The 26,838-nt window shown below is 43.0% G+C and overlaps 8 protein-coding genes across 8 annotated transcripts; 5 read left to right on the forward strand and 3 right to left on the reverse strand.

Moving 5' to 3' along the window:
- Window positions 1–7,069: 7,069 nt before the first annotated feature.
- On the reverse strand, window positions 7,070–7,497 carry N7516_010834 (DUF2406 domain-containing protein; the record flags this gene model as incomplete). Its single annotated transcript, XM_057223552.1, has 3 exons — window positions 7,070–7,179; window positions 7,236–7,319; window positions 7,380–7,497. The coding sequence occupies 3 exons, from the start codon at window positions 7,495–7,497 to the stop codon at window positions 7,070–7,072; spliced, it is 312 nt and encodes a 103-aa protein (XP_057070773.1).
- Window positions 7,498–9,418: 1,921 nt separating this feature from the next.
- On the reverse strand, window positions 9,419–10,540 carry N7516_010835 (uncharacterized protein; the record flags this gene model as incomplete). Its single annotated transcript, XM_057223553.1, has 1 exon — window positions 9,419–10,540. One exon carries the CDS (start codon window positions 10,538–10,540, stop codon window positions 9,419–9,421), a length of 1,122 nt encoding a protein of 373 aa, XP_057070774.1.
- Window positions 10,541–11,513: 973 nt separating this feature from the next.
- On the forward strand, window positions 11,514–12,791 carry N7516_010836 (CaiB/BaiF CoA transferase family protein; the record flags this gene model as incomplete). Its single annotated transcript, XM_057223554.1, has 1 exon — window positions 11,514–12,791. One exon carries the CDS (start codon window positions 11,514–11,516, stop codon window positions 12,789–12,791), a length of 1,278 nt encoding a protein of 425 aa, XP_057070775.1.
- Window positions 12,792–12,975: 184 nt separating this feature from the next.
- On the reverse strand, window positions 12,976–15,241 carry N7516_010837 (fungal specific transcription factor domain-containing protein; the record flags this gene model as incomplete). Its single annotated transcript, XM_057223555.1, has 7 exons — window positions 12,976–13,446; window positions 13,527–13,665; window positions 13,749–13,929; window positions 13,985–14,174; window positions 14,232–14,298; window positions 14,348–15,121; window positions 15,174–15,241. 7 exons carry the CDS (start codon window positions 15,239–15,241, stop codon window positions 12,976–12,978), a joined length of 1,890 nt encoding a protein of 629 aa, XP_057070776.1.
- Window positions 15,242–16,378: 1,137 nt separating this feature from the next.
- N7516_010838 (NADH:flavin oxidoreductase/NADH oxidase family protein) lies at window positions 16,379–17,713 on the forward strand (the record flags this gene model as incomplete). Its single annotated transcript, XM_057223556.1, has 1 exon — window positions 16,379–17,713. One exon carries the CDS (start codon window positions 16,379–16,381, stop codon window positions 17,711–17,713), a length of 1,335 nt encoding a protein of 444 aa, XP_057070777.1.
- A 408-nt stretch (window positions 17,714–18,121) lies between these two features.
- Window positions 18,122–19,174, forward strand: N7516_010839 (uncharacterized protein; the record flags this gene model as incomplete). Its single annotated transcript, XM_057223557.1, has 1 exon — window positions 18,122–19,174. The coding sequence occupies one exon, from the start codon at window positions 18,122–18,124 to the stop codon at window positions 19,172–19,174; it is 1,053 nt and encodes a 350-aa protein (XP_057070778.1).
- Window positions 19,175–20,284: 1,110 nt separating this feature from the next.
- Window positions 20,285–21,379, forward strand: N7516_010840 (sialidase family protein; the record flags this gene model as incomplete). Its single annotated transcript, XM_057223558.1, has 1 exon — window positions 20,285–21,379. The coding sequence occupies one exon, from the start codon at window positions 20,285–20,287 to the stop codon at window positions 21,377–21,379; it is 1,095 nt and encodes a 364-aa protein (XP_057070779.1).
- A 411-nt stretch (window positions 21,380–21,790) lies between these two features.
- Window positions 21,791–23,469, forward strand: N7516_010841 (NAD(P)/FAD-dependent oxidoreductase; the record flags this gene model as incomplete). The annotated part of the gene is made up of 7 exons (XM_057223559.1): window positions 21,791–21,881; window positions 21,935–22,038; window positions 22,091–22,135; window positions 22,188–22,235; window positions 22,303–23,196; window positions 23,261–23,334; window positions 23,388–23,469. The coding sequence occupies 7 exons, from the start codon at window positions 21,791–21,793 to the stop codon at window positions 23,467–23,469; spliced, it is 1,338 nt and encodes a 445-aa protein (XP_057070780.1).
- Window positions 23,470–26,838: the final 3,369 nt, after the last annotated feature.

Raw genomic sequence — 26,838 nt, forward strand, 5'->3', positions numbered from 1 at the left:
GTATATAGCTGGGATAATTGGATTCAAAGGACACGGAGAGAGAAGAAGTCAAAGGAGTGAACAGCGAAATGAGGGAAATAAAGGTCAAAGATGGGAGATCTATGGACTTCAAATCGATTAATAGTAATATTAATAGTTGATGAGCAATCTATGTAAGATTACTACTGAGGGGGAAAAAGTAGAAGAAAGATTCTTAATTGCTAAAACTAATTATGCAGGGGTTTATATACCCTGCAAACCATCTGAACATAAACAACAAATAGCAAACAAAAGAAGGCTCAGTCTGTATCAAACAATCAAGCATGCATGCCTGAGGGTTCAACACACCCCCCCAGACTGAGTATCAAAAATAAATCATAAAAATCAATCTGGTTTGCATAGTAAAATCATGCATAAAATCAACAATTTCCAAGTATCAAATTCCATCAATTTGTCGTTATTTCCTTCTCAATTTTCTTCGTAACCAGTTGCTCTCTCAATCTTTCAAAATCAACCTTCGGTAAGGCCTTTGTCAATATATCAGCTGGATTTGACTTTGAATTAATGACTCTAATATCAATCTATTTGGCCTTCTAGGCATGCTTCACGAAGTGGTATTTCACATTTAACCACTTAGTGCTCTTTTTAAAAGCATCATTCTTTAAGATTGTAACTACATTATCGCTATCAGTATAGATCGGGACTTAAACTTTATCTTTGACTTTAAGATTTAGCTGTTAAAGGATTTTGACCAGATATAATACTTCCCGTACCGCACTATCTAAAGCAATATACTCTATAATAGTACTTCCGGTAGCAACAATATCTTACTTCCGAGAGCTCTATAAAACCGGTACTCCGGTATAGTAGAAAATATAGGCCTTAGTTAATTTGCTATCTTCGTAGTCGTTATATAAAGAATTAACGTAGCTAATTAAACTATCTTCCTTAACTACTAATTTAACTTTATAATCCGGAGCGCCTTTTAGATAGCGTAAAAGCTAAGATAAAGCTTCTAAATCTTACTTCCTTAGGTTGGTAGTTCTTCTTTATAATCGATTTACGGTAAAGGCTATATCTAGCCTAGTTCTTATAGTTAACTAGCCAACCTTACTAACGTCCTCTCTATATATAGATTTCTCTTATACCGTGATTTATTAATTATTATTAATATCTATCTTAATAATTAATCTTATTATCGAACCGTTTGTCGTTAATCTTAAACTACTTATTATTAATTCCTTTATTAAAAAAGGTAGTTAATAGGACGCCTTTATTAGTAAGTACGTCGAGCTAACCCTATCTATACTTGCTATTTATAAGAGGTCTTTAAGATAAGCAGCTTAGTCTATCTAGATACTATAATCCGATCTAGTAAGACTATAATCTAGAAACCTAGTAGGCTCCCCGATTACCTTAATCTTAAAAGTAATCGATTGCTTTAACTATTTAATATCTTCCTTTGATACTACGGTATAGAGGGTATTATCAATATATAGTAGAAGCTATATACTCTTCCCCTTATACTAAAAAATATATCTTTTATTAGATAGTTATTAAAATCTAAGACTCTCTAATTGCTATTTAATCGTTTTATACTATAGGCAAGCTAATTAACGTAAACTATATATTACCTAGTTGATTATATAAACTTTACCCGGTATCTTATACCCTATAGGTAATCTTATAAAGACGTACCTCTCGTTAATTAGGGTATTAAGATAGGTAGTTGTATAGTTAATCTATTTCTAAAACAAATTCCGAATTATTACTATAGAGAGGAATAGTCTTATACTCTCTAGCCGTACTATAGGAGCGTAGGTATCGTTAAAGTCGAAACCTAGTCTCTATCTATTACTATAGATAACCTATCGAGCTCTAAACTTAGTAATATAGTCTTCTTTATCATATTTGATATTAAAAACCTATTTACTAGATAGTATAGTGCTTCCCTTTAGTAGATTATTAATAGTTTAATAGGCCTTAGTACGATCAAGCTTTTTAACCTATAGGTCTATCGCTTACTACTATAGCTCGTTCTACGGTAAATCTAATACTTCTATCCGGTTACGTAGAATCTTAATTTGCTAGGTCTTTAAACCTTAGGGAATATTAATTGCTACCGTACCTATTATTATCTTAATTAAATCAATTGCTAATAAAGCCTTACTATATTTATCCTATTCTTTATCTTCGAAATGTCTTAATAGGTTCAATTAACGTCTAAACCTAGTTCTTACCGGTTATAACGGAGTTAGTATAGGCGTAGATAATAGGTCTAGTAATAATAATATCGGAGATAGTACCGACGGTGATAGTATAGGTATTAAATTTCTAGAAATCAACTTTATACCCGCCTTTAGCGTAGTAAAATATATACTTTAATTATTATTATCCTCTTCTTTATCTATCTTAATCACCTATTATTAATTATTAAGCTTTAATAGTTAATTAACCTATTAAATTTGTCGAGAACATTATATTATAATAATAGGTAATCTAGTTCCTTACTTAGAATCTAAAGGGCTATCAATCACCTCCCCTTTAACGATAATATCCCGATTATTAAAATAAAGAATTCCCTATTTCTATTCCTAGAAAATAACGTCTCTATACCTTATTACCTTCCTAGTTTTAGGATTATAAATTCGGTAGATATAACTATTATCTCCTTCGTATCTAATAAGATAGCCTATCTAAGCCCTTAGCTCTATCTTTTAGCTCTAGATTCTCCTCTCCTTCGGAATATAAATATATACCTTAGTATACTAGGTCCGTAAAAAAGAAAGAGTTGTATTATCGGGAGTTTATATATTTAATTACTTCCTCTAAGCGATTACTAGTACATTATTTCCCTTCCTTCGAAGACGATTTATAATATAATAAGCGGTATTTAAAGCCTCGGTCTATAATTCCTTCGGCGAACTAATATTAATTCCTATTATCCTTATAATTTAGAGAAGATAATAGCCTATAAATTCGGAGACGCTATTCTATTTATAAGCGTAGGGAGTAGAAATAAATATAATTATTATCTTATTTCTTACCTAATTAATAAAGATAAAGAACTCTCTCCCTCCGTTAATTCTCTATTTAAAAGTCTAAGTTATTATCTTTTAGTAAATATCTTCTATAAAGCGTTATAGAACCGGTAATACCTTACCCTTTATTATAAGATATAATATAAACCGATAACGTATTATATTATTAGTAATCACTATTATATATTACCTATTATTCTTACCGTTCTCTAGGTTATATCCTAGCGGATTAACCGGCTATAAATCGATATAAAATATATAGGTAGCCTTTATAGCTCTTATTTAATTAGCTCTTAATATAATCTACTTAGACTTACTAAGGCTATATACCTCGTAATCAAAAGATTTATTTTCTTAAATATTATAACCTAGATCTACTTAATTAAGCTTAGTTTTATAAGAACCGGTATAGCCTAAACGTCTATAGGCTAGTTCCGCGGAAATCACTATAGTATCTAGAGAGGGAGAGGCTAATTAAATAAATAGTACCCTATAAAAATCTTTAGTAAAACCGATTACCCTATCTTTATTATTATAAAGGGTTTTCGACTTACTATTCTACTAAATTCCTAATTCCTTCTCTATAATACTAAGAGAGAAGAGGTTATATTAACCTACTTAGTAAACATAATAGATACTAATCTAATAGTATATTATTATAGTATAATTAATATAAAAACTTAGTTAAACTAAGCTATAATATTTAGCTTTAACCTTTTTATTACCGGAGGTTAACTATTTATATTCTTATCCCTTCGGATATCTCTTAATTATTAGAAAGGCAGATTGATCACTATAGATATACTCTAAAGTACCTATATCCAAAATCTATAGGTATTTAGGTATTATAGCTACAAATTGAATAGCTATTATTAATTAATCTAGTTATTAAATTAGAAACCCCTCGACATTATTAATATTATCTAGATCTTATTCTACTGTAAGTTAATTAGTAAGTATATAAGAAGGATTAAAACTAGTTAGCAAACTAGCTATCGATATTATAATAAAGCTAGTACTCTTAGGTATAGAAAGGTTTACCTACTTAGTCCTATCTATCGGTAGCCCCTAGACCTATTAAGCTTTATCCTATTTAAATTCTATAAGGTTTATCGAATTACCTCTATAGTTATTATTATTCTTAAAAAACTAGATCCTAGGTCTTAGAACCTATCCTTCCGGACATTTCTTAGGATATAAATTCTAGTATAACGATATACTATAGCCTATTGCCCTATAGTAAGAACAATTGCTATTATTACTTCTCTTAGGTCTATATACTCTCTATTTATTAATATATTCCTAGGGAGACGTACCTTTCGGAGGTAAATTCGTTAAACGAGTATTCTAAGGATTCTAAGGTTTCGGAGGGTTCGAAGGATTCGGAGGATTATTAGATTAATATCGTTATTAATCGTTATTAACCGCTAATATAATACTAAAGGAATCGGTAGAAGTAGACTTAATATAGTCCTAAATTGCCGTACTATATTAATAGAAATCGATTATAGTAATCGTAGTAACTAGGTTCTTAATAGCGTTTAGTTTATTATCCTTTATAATAATAAAGCTATTTAACTCTAGTACCTCTATTAGCTCTATTAGTATTATCTATAAAGCAAAGTAGGGCGAAATTCTAGATTTCAAATCTATCAATATTTTATATATTACTTTTAATATAATAATAAACTTATTACTTAATAAAAACTTCTTTCGTGAGATAGACCGGAAGGCTATTATCGCTACCTTTAAAGTACTATAACCTTTACCTTTTAGATACTTCCGAATCTCCTCTAAAAACTTATCTATAAATATAATCGGGTTTCCCCGACTATTAATTTCCTCTATTAAGTCGCTATCTAAACTACTAGATATCTAAGTACGAACTTGCTTAGAAAGAGTCTTCTACTTCTAGCTATTCGGGTCTCTTCGACTCGGCTAGGGAATCGATCGTTTGACTAAATTATATAAATTATAGCTCTCTAAGATCTTCTTAACCTTATCGATCTATTTGTTAAGATCCTCTCTTTCTTTAAGAGGAGGAGTAATCTTATAAAGATTGAATGTTCTAATATCTAGCAGACCGACAGCTTAGTCAATAACTAAGACGTCTTCTTTATCATACTAGTTGTTGTTATTAGGTGGGTAGGTTGCTATTTTGACAGAATAACCACAAATTAAGGTATAGTATCTTCTACTACCCTTTAAAAACAAAGCTCTAAAGCAAGACCTAGTACTATTATAGCACTATCCTTGATGGATATTGATGAAATAATGATTCAGAGGTAGAAAAAGGGCTTCATAACCTGATGAGCAATCTATGTAAGATTACTACTGAGGGGGAAAAAGTAGAAGAAAGATTCTTAATTGCTAAAACTAATTATGCAGGGGTTTATATACCCTGCAAACCATCTGAACATAAACAACAAATAGCAAACAAAAGAAGGCTCAGTCTGTATCAAACAATCAAGCATGCATGCCTGAGGGTTCAACAATAGTGTCAGATAGTCCAATGCTATTTACCTGACATTACAAAAAGGACGCGTATAGCCGAGCTAACGATGGTCAAGTGCCTGGATGCCATTGTTCAATAGGTTTAGACCACTGGCGACATTAGGTCGGAGATAAAGTGTCTCTCTTTCTTTGAAAAATAAAGCATTATTAGGGCTCTAAAACGAATCGGTCCATGTAGTCCGAGCCAATAATGATGGAGGTATGAACGGGACTCCACGCACTTAACTAGATTTGTTTTTTACATAGTTACCTAGTTAGGTAGTCTGAGGTTCGATGTCGACCTATACAAATATATAGATATATAGTTCTGTAGATCAACACCAGAATAAGAAGTTATCAAACGTCACATAGTAAGGATAGAAGAATATATTCCCAAACGAATGAAACGGAAAAAAATAAACTCGAAAATATCTAGCTGACGCGGTGGGTGGTGGGGCTTCTTAGGATAGCGCCGGCACTTGGGTTTTTTCTTCACGAACTTTCATTTCACTGTCGAAAAGATCTAATTTTATTCGGCACTAGGCAATTTGAGGCTGTAGTCTGTCCGCGGCATTGCTTAGTGGAAGAATATATAACCAAGGAAAACTACCCGCGTTGGATCACGTTGGAGATGATTTCTCGACATGGTTGGTCCACTAAAAATGCCTTTGTATATGCCTTTGTATAAGTATTTACCTAGGTATGTATGTCGTTGTTCTTCTTGTCATTTGCACAAGTTACGGTGGCAAAGATTTGAATAGTGCGGGGTACTCCATTGTAATATGAAAAATAACAGCTTAATACTGACTTACAAACTGATGATGCCTCTGTAGAAGTATCTTTAAGGAATCGCTATGTTGTATATAGTTAGTTCGGGGACTTTCGTCTAGAAAAGATCTACATGTAGATCATGTCGGCCTTTCTCCGGTTCTACTAGTCCGGCTTCCGATAATCGACTCTGTTCGATATAAGTTTACAATGCCAAACTCTGCTTGATATTTGTATAACTGGACTTTGCGGATGGCCATGTGTGGAAATTGATGGAAAGATTATAGTCCGGTGGAATTTTCTTAACAGCATGGTGCTTTGTACACCACTATGGATCTTGTGGGGATCTCATGTCGTAGCTTAATCTACTTCGTACCTATGGCTTCCTTTTAAGATTCGCCCAAGTGGTATTCATGGCTTTGCATTTATACAGAGCCCAATGACCAAAAAGCTGATACCTGCATTTATCGTAGATGTCTCTGGTCAATTCCAACGGGCCTACTATGGTTTAAATAACGGAATTAATATGTATCTTAATTCAATGCTAGTGCAATCTATGGCAGCGACAGAACTTCTACCACCTTCGCTCATCTTCATATAAAAACCGCTACACTGCCTAGATCGAAATAAAACGGTGGAAAACACATGAACCTCAGATTTTGATATTCCCATAAGCCTATTATACACATAATAATTATACATCAACACGCCACGCTCGAATTGAGATTAGCATTATAAAGCGTTCCTTCGTTTCGTTCTGGTGTGACCATTTGGTGTTGATCCCTCGATCACATGCGTTGCTGTTTGCGATGTGCGTCGATGGCTGCATCGAACGATCGGATAGTATCAAGCGGGCGCTCGAGTCGGCTGCGTGTTGGATTGGAGAGATCGGGATCGGCTATTGCTGGGTTAGACTGCAGTTCCCACCAAAGATGATTGTGACTGGTGACTTACTGATGAGCTTTCCTTCCCGGTCCTTGTGCTGGATGCTTCGCAGTGAGAATGTATCCCGAGATCCAGGTTCGAGGTTCACAGCGGCTACTTGTTGTCAGTGGATATTGTAGACTAAGACGGATCATTTTTTACGGGCATACATACTAGGTTCTTGTTCACGTAGGGCCATGTTAGGGTCGGCTTTGCTTTGAAGAGAGGTCTTGGGGGTATGGTGCGACTGGACCGAGCCGGAGTGCTCGGTCGAGGTCAATGAAGAAGGCATTATTGGGAGTATATGGAACGAATACTAATTATTGAAATTGATCTGAAAATGTGTACAAAGTATTTCAAAGTAGCGTGGGTGAGCTTAGTTGATGGTATGGCCAGCAATCTCGTAAATAACCGGGAGGCGAATTTGGTCCTATATATATCCTTGTCCTTTTTTTTTTTTTTTGTTTCGGACTTTGGGCTAAGAATAGACGGCCTTTCTCGAAACATCAAAAATAGAGAGCACGCAAACTGTGGCGAGACCTGTGGATTAGTTAAGGTGATGATTGGGCCGATCCTGATCGGCAACTGTAGGCGGCTTTGTCGCTACAATCCAGTCTCGCATGACGTGGATGGACCATCCGGAGCACTCCCAATGGCCAGCCAATCTTATATTCGTGTCCAACAGAATGCTTAGCATTCATAGTGGCCAATCCAAATTAATGACCATTTCAGGGCCACGCAAGCACCGGTGGCTGGAATCTTGGGCCGACCAGGCACCCGTCAAGACTCCCAGGTACCTGTGTTGCCTTGCGTATTCGAACAAATCATACATCAGGAAGATGTGCCAAGCCGGGGTCGTACATCAATTACATATGTACATGTATGTTGTATATCGTGCATACTCCGTATGTCGGTAGCCCATTGTATGACGACTTGCCTCCCCGGTGGGGATGATCGCCGGTTTCGAAAATGTGACGGGAGCACCCCAGCATTCTTCCTCCAGGAACGATCGATCACACCTTACCATGATCTGTGCGATGCGGTTTTGACTTGGTTTTCTTTCTACGTGGTAATGTTAGCTAAAATTCTACCCGCAAAGAATATTCCGGAGCTGTATACTTCGTCATGGTCAGTATAACATGAAGGGCATTAAATGAAGAACCAACAAAAATGTCTTACTCCGTACTTCGTACACAATATCAAGATGTTTTCTTTCTTTTTTTTTTTTTTAAGTTTACGCTGAATACGCAGTAGATAATACAGAACAAGGAGTTCGGAGTACGAGTACGGAGTACTGTATGTTGTACAGCCTATTGTGCTCAGGGGAGAGTGAGACACAAGAGGACTGGAGACCAGGCAACGCAATTAATATAATTGGAGAATATTAATTGGAGAATCCAATCCAATTCAATGGGGCAGTTGAATAAAATAAATCTCTTGCGATGCACAAAATCCAATGAGTACAACATATACGGGGTACGGAATCCTCGCAATGCATTATTTAACTACGATATCATCACAGCTCTGTCTTATTCCGGTGATCGCCGGATTTCAAAAACACAAGCATTTCCTTCGAACATTCTTTTCTTTTCTTCTCACTCCAGATTTCTTTGCAAAAGTGGAACCCCCCCCATGTGGGCTGTGATAATGTCATTTCCTGTCGATCTGAAAGGTGACTAGGTATTGGATGTCTGAGGCATCATCATGTAATAGACCTCCATGTATGATAGCTCTCTCTCTCCTCTTTCCTTCTCTTTCTCCTCTCCTCATGTGAGACAGTCAATCCACACAGTGTTGTCTCCGTTCCATTTCCATCTGGATCGCATCGCCATTACTAGGGTTGATTGCCGCACATGACCACATCCCCGACAGTACGGTCGCTTTGAGTTCTTTGACATTTGGACATGAATTTGACCATTTGTAAGTCGCCTGCAAGCCGTTTGCGAGTCATTTGATCGACAGATGCGGCCCTTAGACCTCGGAACGCCACTTGAATAACACTTCGGCACATCGGTTCTTTCATGATTCCACGGAGCAAATCTGAGCAATAGATGAAACAAACTCCGAGTATGGCTTACAAATGCAGAAGCTCAGGTCGGACCAAGGCTACATAGATAGCCCATTCTGGGTGTGGATTTAACCCTGTTCTGGCATTCCCATTGCCAAGGCGATCCGGTCATGCCAGATATTCAGATTGCTCTGTTGCTGTGAACCTATTGGGTGCAGTCGAGTATCTTCTTGGGCCCGAGCAATTTCCCCAGCTTTTTTATGACCTTCCAGTCCTGCCTACACGGTCCGAGTTTCAGCCACGGTGTCACTGCTTCTTGTCGACTCCGATCGGACACTAGCACAACTGACAACTGTCGGAGAAGTGCGATCGCTGAATGAACACCCTCGAGTGTGAATTTCACCGATGCATTTTGGTTACAACGGGGAATCAATCCAAAGAAAGCCTGAGACTCTTTCTTATTCCCTTCGTGGTCAGCCTTGATCCCAGCCAGTATTTGGATTTCCACATCACCCAGGACCTCTCGGCTGCTATTGATTGCGGCCATTAACTCCTCTCTCTCCGCATTGGTAGTTCGCAAGGCGACTAGACTCTTGGTCTTGGCAAGAAGCCCCGGGCACTGAGCTATCTCATTGAATGCATAATCCATCAGCTGGCCCAGGCCACAGCTTCTGCCGCGCCGTTCCTCGTCTTCTAGGGTCTCCGGAAGAGTTCCTCTCCATTCCTCGCTTTCCAGGAAACATGCCTCCCCCCGAGTGAAGGCCTCGTAAACCAGAAGTCCTCGAAAGGATAAGAGCAGAGTGCGGCCATACCCACTCGCATGCCTCTTCGCGCCCCTTAGACGTAAAAGATGAGATATCCCACGTGAATGCAGCAGCCACGAGTTTTCCTCTGTTGCATTCATCAACTCATAAATGCCTAACAGGATTGCGGCTCCAAGGGTATCATCCGTGCCAACTGTAGCAGGATTCCTGACAGCTTTAATAAGATGGCTTAATCCACGGCCGTACATTTCCAGACTGGCAAGAATCTGTCGTTGATTGCCATTTACTCTACCTAGCTGCAAGGTCCCAAGGCTGCGAAACCCCCACTCCATTGCAATCCCGGCACCTCGGTCGTACTGAGCAATCTCAAACCAAGGAAGTTCCACGCGAGTGCTGTAGCTGTAATAAATGTTCGGAAATACCGCGTCCACGAAATCACAAAAGCCCTTCCTGCATTGTCGGTCTAGCGCCTTGGACACTAATCCTGGGATTAGAGCCTCATCCATAGACGCACGGGGGATTGTGGCGTATTGCTGCGCTTCTTTTGAGGTGACCAATGCCATAATTGATGTTGCTGATTGTCTCAGGGAGGATGTGGTTCTTGAGGGCTCGTGCTGACTGCTTGCAAAGAAATGGTAGAACTTCCGGTTCTTTGTGTAGCCAGGACATACGTTCCCTCTTCTCTCGCAGTATTGACATGATGGCTGAGTTTCATCGCACTAGACTCTGGATTAGAGGGTTACTTTAAACAAGAGAAAAAAAAGAAAGAAATGTGTAAGACTGGAGATTTCCTACTTTAACCCGCCGCTGAATACACGCCAAGCAGCCCTTGCTGCGTGGAACACCGACCATATTGTCTGATCGGAATGCGTTGCATTTATTCCATAGGCAGACGCAAAGGGAGGCACATTGCGAGAATACGAGGTTCTTTCAGGGGTACCCCCCACAACTTAACTCCCACAAAATTTCCGTCGCGTATTGGGCACGTGGATTTCCCGTGTGCTTGGCGTTCATCAGGATCGGAACTTCATGAAAGATGGATTTGCCTGGACGTTCGTGGCTGATCTTTAACTAGATGGAGCAAACTTCATATCTGCGTGTGGTGGCTATTGCCTTCTAACATTCAAATCTGCATATTTTGGGATTTTGACAGAATATATGTTCCTGTTACTCCCAAAGCCTCACTTGGACACCAAAGGCTTGATTTCGGTATATGTACTCCGTACTTTGTACACCGGTTCCACTGCGTTTATTCAGATGCGCTCTTGGCTTGAAAAATCCGAACAGAGAGGTAGTTCCTCACATCGATATCATCAATTGTGCTCACTTGAGCATACAGCCGACTCGTCGGGCTTGGCATGTGTGCTATATGGAGATTGGAGATCGGCATTTCGACCGACGTCTTTCCCCCGCGTCGACTATTTGGGCTTTGGTATCTCAGACCCTTGGATCAATTTTCCATATCTACAAGGTAAATAGCTGTCTCTGTAGTCCAATTTCACAGCAACATCGCCAGCTTCCAATGTTCAGCCAACAATGAAGTCACTCCTCTCACTCACTTCCCGGCCACATGCCCTGTCGGGCGCAGTTCAACCTGCAAAAGGATCACCTCTCGCGTTTCGGCCTTACTCCAGTGTGCCATCTGGTGGACATAGGCCGTTGCCTCTGGCTGGAGTTACCGTGGTTAGTCTGGAGCAAGCTATTGCCGCGCCCTTTTGCACGCGACAACTTGCCGATCTTGGAGCTCGAGTCATCAAGGTCGAACGACCAGGTGTTGGGGATTTTGCACGACACTATGACACGCGAGTTGGTGGGCTAGCATCACATTTCGTATGGACAAACCGCTCCAAGGAGAGTTTGGCTCTAGACCTCAAACGTGAAAATGACCATGCCGTCTTGATGAAGCTCCTCCAAAAGGCCGATGTTCTCGTTCAGAATCTGGCTCCTGGTGCCAGTGCGCGACTGGGGCTTTCCCATCAAACATTGAAAGAGAAACATCCTGGTTTGATTGTGTGTGATATTTCTGGATATGGACAAGATGGCCCATATCGCGACAAGAAAGCCTACGACCTTCTTATTCAGAGCGAGGCTGGGATGCTGTCCGTCACGGGAACTGGAGAAGAGCCTGCAAAGGTTGGTATCTCTATCGCCGATATTGCTGCGGGAATGTACGCATACAGCAACATTCTGTCGGCTCTACTGCAGCGTGGGAAAGATGGCCAAGGTTGTCAGATTGACATCTCCATGCTAGAAAGTATGGTGGAATGGATGGGATTCCCAATGTACTATGCGTTCGACAATGCTCCAGGTCCGGTGCCAGCAGGTGCCTCGCATGCAGCCATCTACCCTTATGGACCGTTCGAAGCGGGTGATGGCCAGTCTGTCATGTTGGGCATTCAGAATGAGCGGGAATGGGTCAGTTTCTGCAGCGGTGTCCTCTCGCAGCCTGATCTAGCCAGCGACCCTAGATTTTCCAGCAACTCACAACGAACTCAAAATCGGGATGAGCTCAAATCTATCATTCACGATGCGTTCTCGAAGTTCACGACAGAGGAAACAATAGCTCGGTTGGACGAAGCGGCAATCGCCAACGCTGGTGTCAATGACATGAAAAATGTTTGGGACCATGTCCAGCTTCAAGCACGAAACCGATGGACCAAAGTTCAAACCCCCGTGGGGGCCATTCCCGCTCTTTTGCCCCCTGGATCAAGCAAGTCGGCCGAAAAAGCCGGATATGGCGCTCAGATGGGCTCAGTTCCACAGGTTGGAGAGCACAACGAAGCCATTCTCGCGGAGTTAGGTCTATCAAATTGATCCTATCTACAATCAACATTACAAGAGGCCAAGTGTTCACAGAAACTTTGAGAAAGAAGACGCCACCATTTTCCATGAAATACGGCGTCATCATCTCAGCTATTTTCGGCGGCAATTCTATAAATCTCCGCGTTATATACGTGATTAGATATTCGAAATTAGTATTGGCATTGGAATTACAGCATTATAGGAATCGATACAGAAACTCGAGGTTCTGTGGGTTCAAATAGTCTGGATTTGATAATGAGCCAGCAAGGCCCATCACATCATCACCATCCACGTTAAACAGCTCATACCAGTCCATATTAATTGCTGCCTCTTCCCCAGGATTCTGGTGGGACATCATGTTAGGTGTTTGCAAGAGATCCTCCGCTGCGTTAGAAGAACCAGGTCTATATGGACCACTAGCAGGAGACGCAGGTAGCAACTCCTCAATATTTCGATCATCGCCTGTTTGTGATGTTGATGGCATAGCAGGATCGGCTAATCGGAGATCGCGAGCAGTGCGATCATCCAAGCACCTGAAGAAAAGATCCAGAACCCAGTTCTCTAAGTCCCATGATTTCTGTAACTCCTTCAAGCCCAAGAGGCATAACTTAGCCCTATGTTCTGCTAACTTCCGGGCTGTGCCGGTGACCCGTCCGAAATGAATGGTCTGTATACATAAGGCTGAGAAAGTGTGGGTGATTCTGTTGTGGTGTTAGTTTTAGTCTAGGTCGTGGTAGCTAGAAGAACTTGCAAGTGAACTGATCCATGTTGGACCAGGTTTTCTGAGAGCATGTCCTCTAAAATTCGTGTGCTTCGTGTTGCCGCATCCAGGGCGACATTTCTTTCCGGATTCACTGATTGGTCTGGGGGTTGCAAGAAAAGGGGCCTGTATAGGAGAATGTACAAATTGCTGTCGGGATCTTAGCCGGAATGGGTCTTAGTTATTACTACTAGCGCAGCAGTACATACTTATAAGCCATATGAAGCATACCGACTAGGAACATCGCCTGCCTCCTAATGGGGGTTTGAAACTGCATTTCCTTCGGGAGGAGCGACTCCCAGTCAACTAAGCGTTGATGAAGTATTGGTCGAGCATCATTGTCCAACTTGGATCGACCAGGTAGATACTGGCTGCAAACTATTTCCCGCACTAGAGATGAAATTGTTAGCAAATGCGAATACGCCAATGTTTTAGGATATCATACATAACCTCGCCAGTTGGGCCATTCCGATCACGTAAGCAATGTGTACTTTTGGTGGTGGGCGAAGTATTTCAGGAGGTCCCATGGGCTCGCTTTCCTCAAAGTCTGCAGCTTCAAGATCTGCGATTTGACAGTCTTCGTCACGTATTCGAGGTGGCAGTCCCAAAGCAGCCGATGTTTGTTGATCACGAACCTAATAAACGTTAATCCCAGTGTCTTATAGGCACAGACTGAGGAACGAGAAGCGTACATATAAAGCCCACCAGATTCGTTTCCAAAGCTTTTGGTCTTTGGTATTCAGGAAGGACAATTTCGACCTATGCTAGTCAGCATATATTCAGACTCAATTAAAGGAGGCACCTGTACATGACATGCATGCCCTTTTTCTGGGCAAGGCTGATAGCAGCTCCAAGCCAGAATCGAACATCGCGCTCCTCGGTTGGACTTCCACGCCAAAAGCTCAGGAGAAACAACGACTGCAACTTTATAACTGTGTCGGTCTCCCACCCTGAATCATATATATCCTTTGCTCGTTGATAGAATACTTCTTTGGCTTGGTAACGATTATTAAAGCCCGTAGTGTTCAAAGCAGTATCCGAGCACAAGCTCACACCTATGAAGAGCATTGACTGGAAGAGTAAAGGTGACAGCCTGTCATCTTGATAGTCACTTTGTAGGTCTGCCCGATCAAGGATTGGAAAACACGGGTGGAGCCAGTCAAAATAAGCTTGAAGTAACGTGTCGCAGACAGGTGGCGATGGGAATACGATAGCCCCTTCCCGGGTAAGGCGATCATGTATCAGCTTGCGGCGGGGTCCCAGTGAATCCTGGATACTTTCAGTTGTACCACTAATCTCAGAAATGGAGTAGTGAAGTCGGCCTTTTTGGATACTGCATGCATACCCCTTGTCTGGAGATCGTCGCCCTTCATCCACAACGCAGGTGAGAGGACTTGACTCGCCAAGAAAGACGGTTTTATGGATCGCATCCTCTGCTGTTGCGGGACGAGCGGGTGGATACTGAGAGCTCTGTCCGGGTATTGGAAATTGTCCCCGTATAACTCGAGACTCCGACGCATTTGCCGTGTCATTTGGTGTTGCGGATGTTCGAGCTGATCCCTTTTTCTTTCGCCGGGGATATCTACCTAGAATGAGTATAAAGTCGAACAATTAATTACCCATGATTTCCTTACTTTCCACGACGCGAAACCCCTACTTCGCAAGCGAGACTCCATGAGACGCAGTTTTGGCAGGGCTGCATTTCTAAGACGTTGCACCGCACGCGACGCGAGTTACATGACAGGCATGCTTTCTTTGCCCGTGTGCGTGGCCGATCTGGTCTCTCCGTCTCCATAGGTAACAGAAGAATCGGCTGTTTTGATTAAAATAATCTTCGAATATCCAAAAGGTTGGGGACTCTACTGTCTTGAAAAAGGTGGGGTTCGGCTTCTTCGGTTATATGGCCTCGGCATTTTGCCGACGTCTTGATATTCACCATAGTTGTGACATTTCTTTCTTTCCTTTTCGTCTTTTGTACTCACTTGGTATGGTTCAAGCTGCTCGATACTTTTCTTTTATACCTTTGATACCATAGCGTTCAATTGCTGGCCTGTCACATCGAGCATAACCACATGTTAGCACACCGAATACAAGATGTCGATGACTTCCAATTTCCTTCTGACACTCGTCAATTAATGCATCCTGAATTTGACACCTCAATTCTTTTCACAGTTTTCATCGCGCTTGAAATACTCATATCTCCTCCCCCACATCAACCGCGCCGAGGTACCTAGTCCAATGCGACCAGTAGTAACTCCTGTGTGAATATCTCCAATCACTCCCGGTCGTCTTTCAACATAAAATAATGCTCCATGTACTCAAGTTTATGCAGAATACTGTATTGGATGAGTGGAAAATTTAGTAAACCAATGAGAGGTAACGCCAACCTGGAGGGAATGGATGAATATAATGATTACAAATCTAACTTGAAGATCAATTGGAAAAGGAAAAAAAGGGTTCGGGACAGTTAACTCCCCCGTGAATTCATGTTCACTACATAGGCAAGTTAGGAATGCCTAATACCAAACATCTAGTTAGACGGTATCCGGGGATATTTCAACCTTCCAATTTTCCAACCTCAGGTATAACTAACTAGTTAGTTACAGAGTAGTGTTGACAAGATGCTTACATATTGAGGTGGATCACGATCGGACTTCATTCCCTCGACAGACTTCTGACCGAAAAGACTGCCGATCCACAGTGGAACTGGGTGGACCTGGATTAGTGACCAAGGTTGTACTTTTGAGAATATAAAACAAGCTATGTGCCTCAATTAATCATAAATTATCTAAATTATCTTCCAAATTGCAGGTATCAGTGGTATATATTGTCTTTCACTATGTCTCAAAGGTTTCCCAGCGAAAATGTCAACGTGTCGCCCCTTGGGGCTCCATTGCGATTTGAATTCAGTCAGCGCGAAGCCCCTAATCGCTTTTTGAAGGCCGCTCTGACGGAAAGAATGGCTTCCTGGTCTCCAACTGATCTTTCAGCTCGTGGTATTCCCACCCAAAATCTCATCAATCTTTATCGTCGGTGGGGGGAGGGTCATTTTGGACTTATCCTCACCGGCAACATTATGATTTCATACGACCAGCTTGAGTCACCGGGAAACATGATCATTGACCTTGAGAATCCAATTGCTGGTGAACGATTTGAGGCATTCAAGCAATTGGCCACTGCCGCGAAGAAGCACGGAAGTTTGATCGTTGGTCAGGTCAGCCATCCTGGTCGTCAGACACTTGAGAAGCTGCAACCCAACCCGGTTTCTGCTAGCGATGTCCAGCTCGTCATGGAGAAAATTGGTGCATTTGGAAAACCCCACGGGGCCACCGAAGAGGAGATACAGGATATTATCCGTCGTTTTGTCCATGTAGCCGTCTACCTGCAAAAGGCTGGGTATGATGGTATTCAGCTGCATTCCGCCCATGGGTATCTCCTTGCCCAATTCTTGTCGCATACAACGAACAGGAGGACGGATAAATACGGTGGGAGCTTGGCCAACCGTGCGCGGATTATTGTGGAAATCGCTCAGGCTATTCGGCAAGCACTCCCGGGTCCCGGCTTCATCATTGGAATCAAGATTAACTCGGTGGAATTCCAATCTCATGGATTCACCCCCGAGGAGGCAAAGGAACTATGTGCGATCCTCGACCGCACGAATTTTGACTTTGTTGAGTTGTCCGGTGGAACTTATGAAGCTACTGCCTTCCAGCACAAACGGGAGTCTTCGCAGAAACGAGAATCATTCTTCCTCGAATTTGCCGACCTCATCGCTCCTGCTCTCAAGCGTACCCGCAGCTATGTAACCGGAGGATTTTGCACAGCGTCTGGAATGGTCCAGGCCCTGGAAACAGTTGATGGGGTTGGTCTTGGCCGCTCGATTACCCAGGAACCTCGCTTGCCAAAGGACCTGCTCGCCGGAACTATTCGGGGTGCAATCCAGCAGAAGATTGATCCCCAGGACTTTTTCAAGACGAGCCCTGCGGCTGGGGCACAAATGTTGCAGATCGCACAAGATGAAGAACCCATTGACCTGAGCACTGATGCCAACATGGAAGTTTTCATGAAAGGCCTTGGTGAATGGGCGCAGCAGATGCAGAAAGATGGGGCTGCAATGGAAATGTACGGTCATGCTCAGCTTCCCAAGGGTCAACCATTCCAAAGTCATTTGTAAAAATAATGTGAAACTAGAGAGTATTCAGAGTTATGAATAGTTATTGATATCTACATACTTTTACCACTGTTGGTCACAAAAAGGTTACAGTCCAATCACGACCAGCTGAGAACATTGAGAATACACCTGCCCACTTGGTTTTGTTTATGTTTTCCTCATTGTTGATAGGTACAGGTACATCCGAGCAATGCATGTAGGGAATGTAGGGGTTAGCATCGGCAGCATCAAAACATCCCTACCGAGGAATGCGGATGGTCATCCCACCTTATTGGACGAAACATAATAACAGGTGCATTTGTTGAGTATTTCAACTTTCTTGGCTGATTGAGGCTGGTACTGTAGCAGCATATAGCTAACTAGGACATCCCTCACGGTTGTTCTTTTCATCATCCGTTCATTGTCGACAACATGCACTTCCATACCACCTTGCTCAGCGGCCTAGCTATTCTTCCAGTGGCTCTAGGTTCCTGGCCTTTCTTTCACACCACAGAAGAGATATCGGAACCTCCCTACCGCAATGAGCAACCTAATGTGAAATTCGAGAACATCTTTCAATTTCCTAACAATGGCTCATGGATCGACAACATTGTTGTTCGATCAGACGGACACCTTCTTTTCACGCGCCTAGATACCCCCGAGGTTTGGCTTTTCAACACCACGAGCGGAAACGCTACCCTCGCCTACACGTTCCCCAACGTCACAAGCTGCTTCGGAATCAGTGAAATCGACGACGATATCTTCGCAGTTGTTGTCGGTAATTTCTCTTCCAAAACCTTCCAGCCAGGCCCAGGCTCGTTCTCGGTCCATAAATTGGACTTCACCAATACCGAGGCCGAGGAGAACGAGCGCGCGCTGGAATCGCCGAAGGCCTCGGAGATCGTCGCAATGCCCGATGCGGAGGCTCCAAATGGCATTGCCACATTCTCGCGGGAGTCAAATTTGGTTCTTATTGCCGATAGCCCCAAGGGAGTAATATGGAAGGTCGATACCAAAACAGGAGATTATTCTGTCGCACTGAATGATACTACAATGGCGCCGGCGGAGGGCCAGGCTCTTCCTCTGGGTGTCAATGCCCTGACAGTCTTTGGTGACTATGTGTACTATACCGGCACGACACAGATGGTGTATTGCAAGGTCAAGGTGGACAAGGACGTTAAACCAATCGGTGATTTTGAAATCATTGCTAGTGGATTCCTACCAGACAACATCGAGATCGCCCGGGATGGCACTGCGTATATTCCCACAGCTCCCCAGAACTCTGTTGTGCGTCTCACACCTTCGGGGCAGATCTCCCTCGTTGCAGGTGGCCAAGTATCAACCCAACTGGCAGGTGCAAGCTCGGCTCGATTGAGCAAAGACCAACAGATACTCTATGTCGGCACCAATGGTGGTCAGATTGCGCCTGTTTTGGGCTCCTTCATCGAGCCCGCAAAGATTGTCAGAATCTCGTTTGAGGAATAGGGGGGTAAAACTTGATGGGATTGAGAACATGTTGACACAATCACTGTGGACATCCGAAATTGATGACGGACGACTGGTTATGGAAAGATCGGCAGAATTGGATTTTTTGGGATAGCTTATTAGATACTTGGACTTATCAAGCACCTTGACCCTGGACGCAATTACCTCTCTCCATGATGACTGGAAATCTCATACGCCATATTTCACACTTCAGGTTATATGGCCACATTAATAATGCGAGGGTATCAACTTTGCGGTCTACCTTATAGGCGAAAGTAAGATAGCACCCCCGCGCAAGTGGTAGCTCCTCTATTGACCCAGTGTTGTGTATCTTGGCAAGACTCAGTTCAAGGCCTCGATTATGCAAAGTAAAGACGTGCTTGAAGAAGACTCATAAGGAACAAGTCCAAATATCTTGCACATATTCCTAGTCATGCTGATGCTCGTTCCACCAGAGATCCAACAGCCCTTCCTTAAATCCACCTGGCTATAATAAATACAACCATGCCGAGAATGCCAAGATAAGTTGAACCCCCTTGGGATTAATTAAATTACCTCTTTTCTTCTTACCCTGATCCCTAAGGTAATATTTAATATTTATTAAATTCGATGATTTAGAATCAGTTACTAGTATTCTCTCTATATCACGCAAAGAGAAACGAGAAAACGTAAAATTATAGAGGTTGACTAGAAAGTAGTGGTACTTCCCTATGAAACCCAGATACATATATATCCAACATCAAAACATCAACATTCAACTATTTCAGTTATATCTCAACCCCAACCGATCGGATTTTGTTCACAAGTTAACATACGTACTTATATTTTTCCCTTTATTTTAAATCTTGAATTTGAACTTTATACGATCGGTGGAAGGTCGTAATACAACGATTATAGAGTCCGCTTTGTCAGCGCCTGCATGGGTTTTGATAGGCCGTCCATATCTATACATTTTCGACACCTGAGGCAGAACTAAACCAATTAGGTAAGCAACATCAGACATTGACGTCATATGCCCAGGTGATGCGTCTCCGCGCATTTGAGTCACAGAATGTTGCAGCCTTGCAGGACAAGTTTCTGTCATACTCTCTCCGGTTTTCAAAGATCAAAATGCCTGGACATTTTGGCCAGAAGGTACTCAAGACCTTGGGTCTGAATGACCATGCTCATCAACAGAACTCTCCTGCCGTTCGGCTTTCAGGCAGACCAGCCGTGAACAACGATGAACGCGGATTATCTTCACCTCCCAACAGTGGCACATACCCCCGTCTCTGCAGACTCTCAGATGGCACCATCCTATCTTCCTTTACCCGATTCCCCGATGGACAACGCTCTCTTCGCGTCGCAAGAAGTACCGATAACGGCCTAACGTTCGAAGACTTCTCTGAGGTGACACGCGGCGCTGGTGACGTGGATAACATGTTTTTGTGTGAGGTAGCTCCGGGGAAAATACTGGCGGCTTTCCGCAATCATGACAAGGGCCCAGATGGCCCCACACACTTCCGCATCACTGTCTGCCGGTCTACAGATGGTGGTCGGACCTGGCAATTCGCTTCACAGGCGGCTGAGAAGCGCGCTCCTTTGGGCATTTGGGAACCCTTCATGCGTGTCGGACGCCAGGGTGAAGTGCAGCTTTATTTCTCACAGGAATTCGCGCATAACAACCAATGTACCATGCTAGTTGTCTCGCGGGATCAAGGAAGTACCTGGACTCAACCGACCTGTCTGCATGGTGACCAAGATCCCCTTCGCGATGGAATGTGCGGCATTGCACGAACTTTTGATAACGGTCGCGAGGCTCTTCTTATGGTATTCGAGACCACCCGGTACGGACCGTTCAGTGTCGAAGCGCTTCTATCCTATGATGACGGTGCCACCTGGGGTTGGCGCCATGAAGTTTTCCGCCCACGACAAGGTCATAATGCAGGCTCTCCCCAAATTGCCTCTTTTGCAGATGGATCTATAGCCGTGATATTCATGACGGACGAAGACTCCAAGCATGTGGAATGGGTAAAGAATGCCTCTATCAAAGTCGTATTTGCTAGCCAGCCAGTTGAAGGGCGTGTTCAATGGAGCTCACCAACTCTCCTCTCCCCGGCCTCCAGCTTCTGGCCTGGAATAATGGCATTGGATAACCACATTGTGCTGGCCACTTATGACCGTGGTGGACCCCTTGCGAAAACCATCACCTGGCACCCTGCGTAAACATTTGATCTCGGAGGTATCTATATGGCGAGCAGTCTTGAGACTGGTTCCATGGATTTCGTCATCTTGCTTCTTGCTCAAGTGGGTGTTTATTTCTTTATTTTCCTTATGGGGATGCTTCACTGGACGATCTCCGTATTCTTTACAAATTTCGAGTCGAGACAACGTCCCAGGACATGAATACCTAAACGCATACCATGCCAATTATGCCTGCTCATAACCAAAAACAGGGGTTCCTCGGTAGTCCACCCCACAGTCATATGCTGCTATATCCATACGTAGATGTATCTTCTCTTTATAGTCAAAATTTCTACCCCAGTAACCTGACAGTCATCCGAGGTCGGCTTCAACTTGAGCCCTGGAGCATTATCCCAGTTACATAATTGAACGAGTCTCCCGAGTTCAGATCGGATGCCGGGACTTGGAGGTGGCGTTTGGTTTTCGGCGGATATAAACTACTCCGGTGGTTCGGGATCAGCCGAATGGGGAAATTGGCCTCGGGGTTAATCTGATTATCTGATCAGATCACAAAAAGGGCCAGGACTATTTATAAAGGGTTCTTCTGGCTAACCTTAGAACTTCCCCTCAAAACTTCATCTTTGAAAATGTCAACCTCACTAAGGAATATTATCGTGGTTGGCGGCTCGTTCGTCGGACGTGTGAGTTCACTCTTCTGTCCGAGAGAGTGTAAACTACTAATGTCCATTACAGACCACAGCTCAGGAGCTCGCACGCATCGTGCCTGCAACACACCGGGTACGCTACCATTGAGGGACTACCTTGAAGATGAGGCTAATAATTCATGCAGGTCCTCTTGACTGAGCCTCATAGCCACTTCCACCATCTTTTCACATTTGTGAGTTGACTTCGAAGCCAGTGGAGGTTCATTCCAGTCAATCTCCCAGAGCTAACATGGCCCATAGCCTCGGTTTGCAATTGTTCCAGGACAGGAGCACAAAGCGTTTATTCCTTACAGCGAGATCTTCAATGCGTCGCCCAACCCTTCCTCCCATGGCGTAGTCCAAGCTCGCGTTTTGTCGGTCCATCCCACCCATGTTGATCTGGACCGTGAATGGCAGGGCTCGAAGGAGGTCCCATTTGACTACGTCGTTCTTGCGACGGGCACACGTCTCTCTAAGCCTGCAGCCATGGATGATGATGACAAGGCATCGTCAGTCGAGTATCTGCAAAAGCATCAAGCTGGAGTTAACCGATCCCAATCGATTTTGATTGTCGGTGGCGGTGCCGTCGGTGTTCAAATGGCAGCCGACCTGAAAGAATATTACCCAGAGAAAGAGGTGACCGTGGTCCAATCGAGGCCGCAGGTGATGCCGAGCTTCCACCCCGCACTCCATGACCTGATTAAGAGACGATTCGATGAGCTGGGAATTCGACTCATCACTGGTTCTCGAGTCACTGTTCCACCGAGTGGATTCCCCAACGATGGCAGCACTTTTGATGTTCAACTCACAAACGGTACCACCGAGTCCACTCAATTCGTCATCTTAGCCACTGGACAAACCCCAAATAACCAGCTAGTGGCGGACTTGAAGTCTTCCCGCCAGGGCGGCGAGTCGGTCGTCAATCCGGATAATGGATTTGTTCGCGTTAGATCCACCATGCAGTTCTTGGACGAGCAATATTCGAACATGTTTGCTGTGGGTGATATTGCAGATACCGGTGCCCAAAAGGCCGCTCGACCAGGCTCGGCACAGGCAGCGGTTGTTGCGAAAAACATCCTGGCGTTGATTGAAGGCCGGGCTGCTGAGGATACGTTTGTCAAGGGACCTGGGGCCATGCATTTGACACTTGGGATGGTAAGCCAACCACGCCTTTATGGAACCTTATCGAGATTTGACTGGGCTAACGGTTTTTCTTTAGAAACACAACGTGATTTTCCGCAATCCCAATACCGCAGATGGCCAGACAGAGCCTTGGATCAACCCCAAGGATGAGTGAGTTCTTAATGTTCTTGCATTACCCCAGCAGACACTAACATCTTCACCAGCGGCCGAGAGGATATGAATGTAGAAGCTATGTGGGAGAGGCTGGGTATCTCGGTTGAGAATCCTCGTCAATATCACCTGTAACCTTTCAAACATGAGTGCAGTAAATCAAACATAATGTTGCCATCTTCATTAAACCCATTTTTTTTATATTCACACGTTAAACTTGGCCCATATTTGCCTAGTCTGTAGCACTGCATAATGATGAATTTCAGCTACATATATACAAAGATCATTATTTATTTTCAGTCTGAATAGTTGGTGGCTTTGGAAGTGACGGTACGACGGTGTATAGCGTTACGCGAATTACTAATACAGATCCCTTAATAAGCCATGAAAATGAAGCTTTGGATCCCCATTTGTATAGAGATGAAAAGCTTCATCTTTGACACTTATAAACCGTCAAAAATAAGCAGATATCTCCATTTGTATAGGGACCAAAAGCTTCATTTTTATAGGTTAACGGCGCCTAGTTATTCCATGTCGAGTTGGTTACAATACACTGTATAGAGAGGCCAGAAAGCGGTTTAAAACAAGGCTTAATTCAGGCATTAAAATCAGGCACCCGGCATTGAGCGCTACCTAGTTATACACCGTCGTAGATGGGTTCACCACACTATCCGTCCGGTATTCTACTTGTTTGAGAATTTCAGAGTAGCTTCATTTCTCCTATCGTCATTTCTATCCCTTCCGAGTGATACAAAAACATCCCCTAACACCCGAGGGAGTCTAGGTTAGCCATAAGTTCGACATTATGGACGCCGACACGCTAGAGAATATAGACGGGCAATAGGAGGATATTACCGAGGACATCCGCGATGACATACAGGTTCTGTGGTCGAGCGATTTCGGATACAACTAGGAAACTGAATAGAGAGCTTAATACTCTATAAGTAAGAAGGTATGAAATCAATTGATGTAAAGGATACCCGAGGATACAATCTTAGGCTATCAAAGAAAGGATAAATAAGAATACCTTTAGACACCCTTCCCCTAATACACCTATCGAACAGGCGTGGCTTATATGACCTTCGAATTCCTAAGGTTCCTAAATCAGAACGCTTCAATCGATTGCCAACTCGATTTTTCTCGTTATAACTAGCCGAGGGGATTTATAGACAAACCTTTATTCGAAAGCTAAGAGTAAATGCCGATTTAGTAGTAAGGTTGTTAATTTAGATAAGAAAACTCAATTCGCCTAGATAGGGTACTCGATTAAGTGCATTATTAACTTACTTCACAGAGTCATGTTTTATAGAGAGAAACCAGACTAGCAATAATCCCTACGCTAAAGACATCGAATATATAGTCAAGACGTCGACGTCTCTAGTGGCACTTTAGCCTGTTGTAGTTCAAAGGTAGATTTAACTTGTTATCTCGGAGGGAAACATAAGGCTATATATACGACGACGAGAGAAGTTGGTTTCCCACTAACTTAGTCGTATAGACACTAACGGGGCGGCTTAGTTCATAATCTGCACTAGCTTTATATCACAACATTAATAGTTGTAGACCTAGGTCTATATTGGGCATACGTCTACCGCTCCGGGTTTGAGCGCGCTTTTAATCCGTCAACTGGGCTCCGACTTAGTAACCATAAAATAGTGATGTCGGTATCGGGACAACGGTATTGTAGCGTAAAAACCCTAGGTTAAAGGCAACTTCGATAATTCTAAACTAGAAGAGAACTGCTCAAAATAGAGGAAGAAATTTCTGTACAATTATAGGGTGGCTTAGAGGCTCTTTTACGGTTCGTGAATGTATTCTACTGTCAGCTAGGAAGTATTACAGTGTGACTAGGCTTACAGATTATTAGATGTCAAAATCTAGCGAGTTTACAGATCTGACCCTTGTCTACGAGGGGGAAAGGATTAACGTATATAAAGTTCTGGTTTGCTCGCAATCGGACGTACTTTATGCTGCCTGTACTAGCAACTTCAAGGTTGGTAATTTACTATAGCACTACCAATAATCTAGGAGGCGTCATCCGGCGTCTATAAGTTTTTGGACGACTCAAAAATTATTGTTGGAAAGCTAGTAAGGTTCTTTTATACGGAAAACTATAGCGACAGAATATAGGCCTCTGAGACGGAGTAGCTATCGTGCTCTGCTCTCTAACTCTATGCCCGAGTCTTTGTCTTAGCTGACAAATATGTCGCTAAGAACTTACCTGCGTTATATGTTGAGAAGTACTAGAGACTTCTTGAGCTCCTATGCGATCCGATCGAATTCATTGAATCTATCTCGGAAGTATATGCTTTACCTCCTATATCAACTAGAATTTTGAAGGAGGTTGTAACACGCTTTGTACGGATCAATATTTCGAATTATCTATAGGAGGAACTGTTTAGATGGCCTATAACAGTGTTGCCTAGAGCGTGCCCGAATTTGTCAAAGATCTTCTCGACTTATATATCGAAGTCCTATTGCTTAGAAACTATGCGAATTGCGGATAGTACGTACCGATGGTAGCTTTGTAGGGAGATGTCGACGATGTCGACGTGGTACGGCAGCGATTGCTGGGTGTGTTTAGTAGCTGTATGGAAAATTCTAGCTGCTCGTTTTAACGGAGATAAGACGAGTGAGAAAATGATAAGTAGTTCAAAATTGCTAAGACGTCCTTAGCGATATGACAGCGTTCTACATAAAGTTGGTAGACTGTGATTTTGATCTCGACCTTCACGCCATCTGGCAAGAGCCCTCCGGCATACCGACACTACCTCCCTATCTCGCCGTCGATTTCGATCCGCGACATATTCTCTTTGATGAAAGCGGGCATCCCGAATATGAGACTCAGGGGTCTTCCTTGATCGAATGCTTTCCCTACCGCGGTTACGACAATCTGCCCGGTTTCAAGTGGATAGGTCTAGATCCTCTGTCTATGCCTACTTAGGCTAGCGATAATTTTCTCTATATGTCAGCGTTTATTTTTCCCGAGGTGTAATAGACAGTGTTTCGACTTGCGCGGTTTGATCAGACATCTGGTAAGACTATAGAAGAGCATATGTTTTTCCTTCCCCGGATTAAAAGGGAATATCTGTCGGGGAAGCAGAAAGTTGCTGGATATAATCACCCGACGTACGATTGGTGTAATAGTCGTTAGCTTTAGCTTGTCCCTATGGCCTCGTATGGAACCTCTACCACATTCCAAACAATCGACACTTTCACCGCTAGCTACACTACCTACGATATTGTCGCTGAATCCGTACTTCTTTATTTATAATATAATGGGTTACAGTATTAAAAGTGAGATTATCCTAGAATATGCGGGGTTATTCACAGACATATACTAAGAAGGCTATTGTATACCCTTCTTACTATAACGGTAAGATATAAGCTGCTTTCTATGAGGTAATTATCTTCCAATTGGAACGTCGTCGTATTATTTCCAATTTGGAAAAGTAGGGCATAGGACAATCATAAGTATGCAGTCCTTTACTCTTGTCTTGGATT

This window comes from Penicillium verrucosum (genome assembly GCF_028828655.1).
Source record: "Penicillium verrucosum strain IBT 35672 chromosome Unknown utg000004l_segment0_segment0, whole genome shotgun sequence".
In the NCBI taxonomy this organism is placed as follows: Eukaryota; Fungi; Ascomycota; class Eurotiomycetes; order Eurotiales; family Aspergillaceae; genus Penicillium; species Penicillium verrucosum.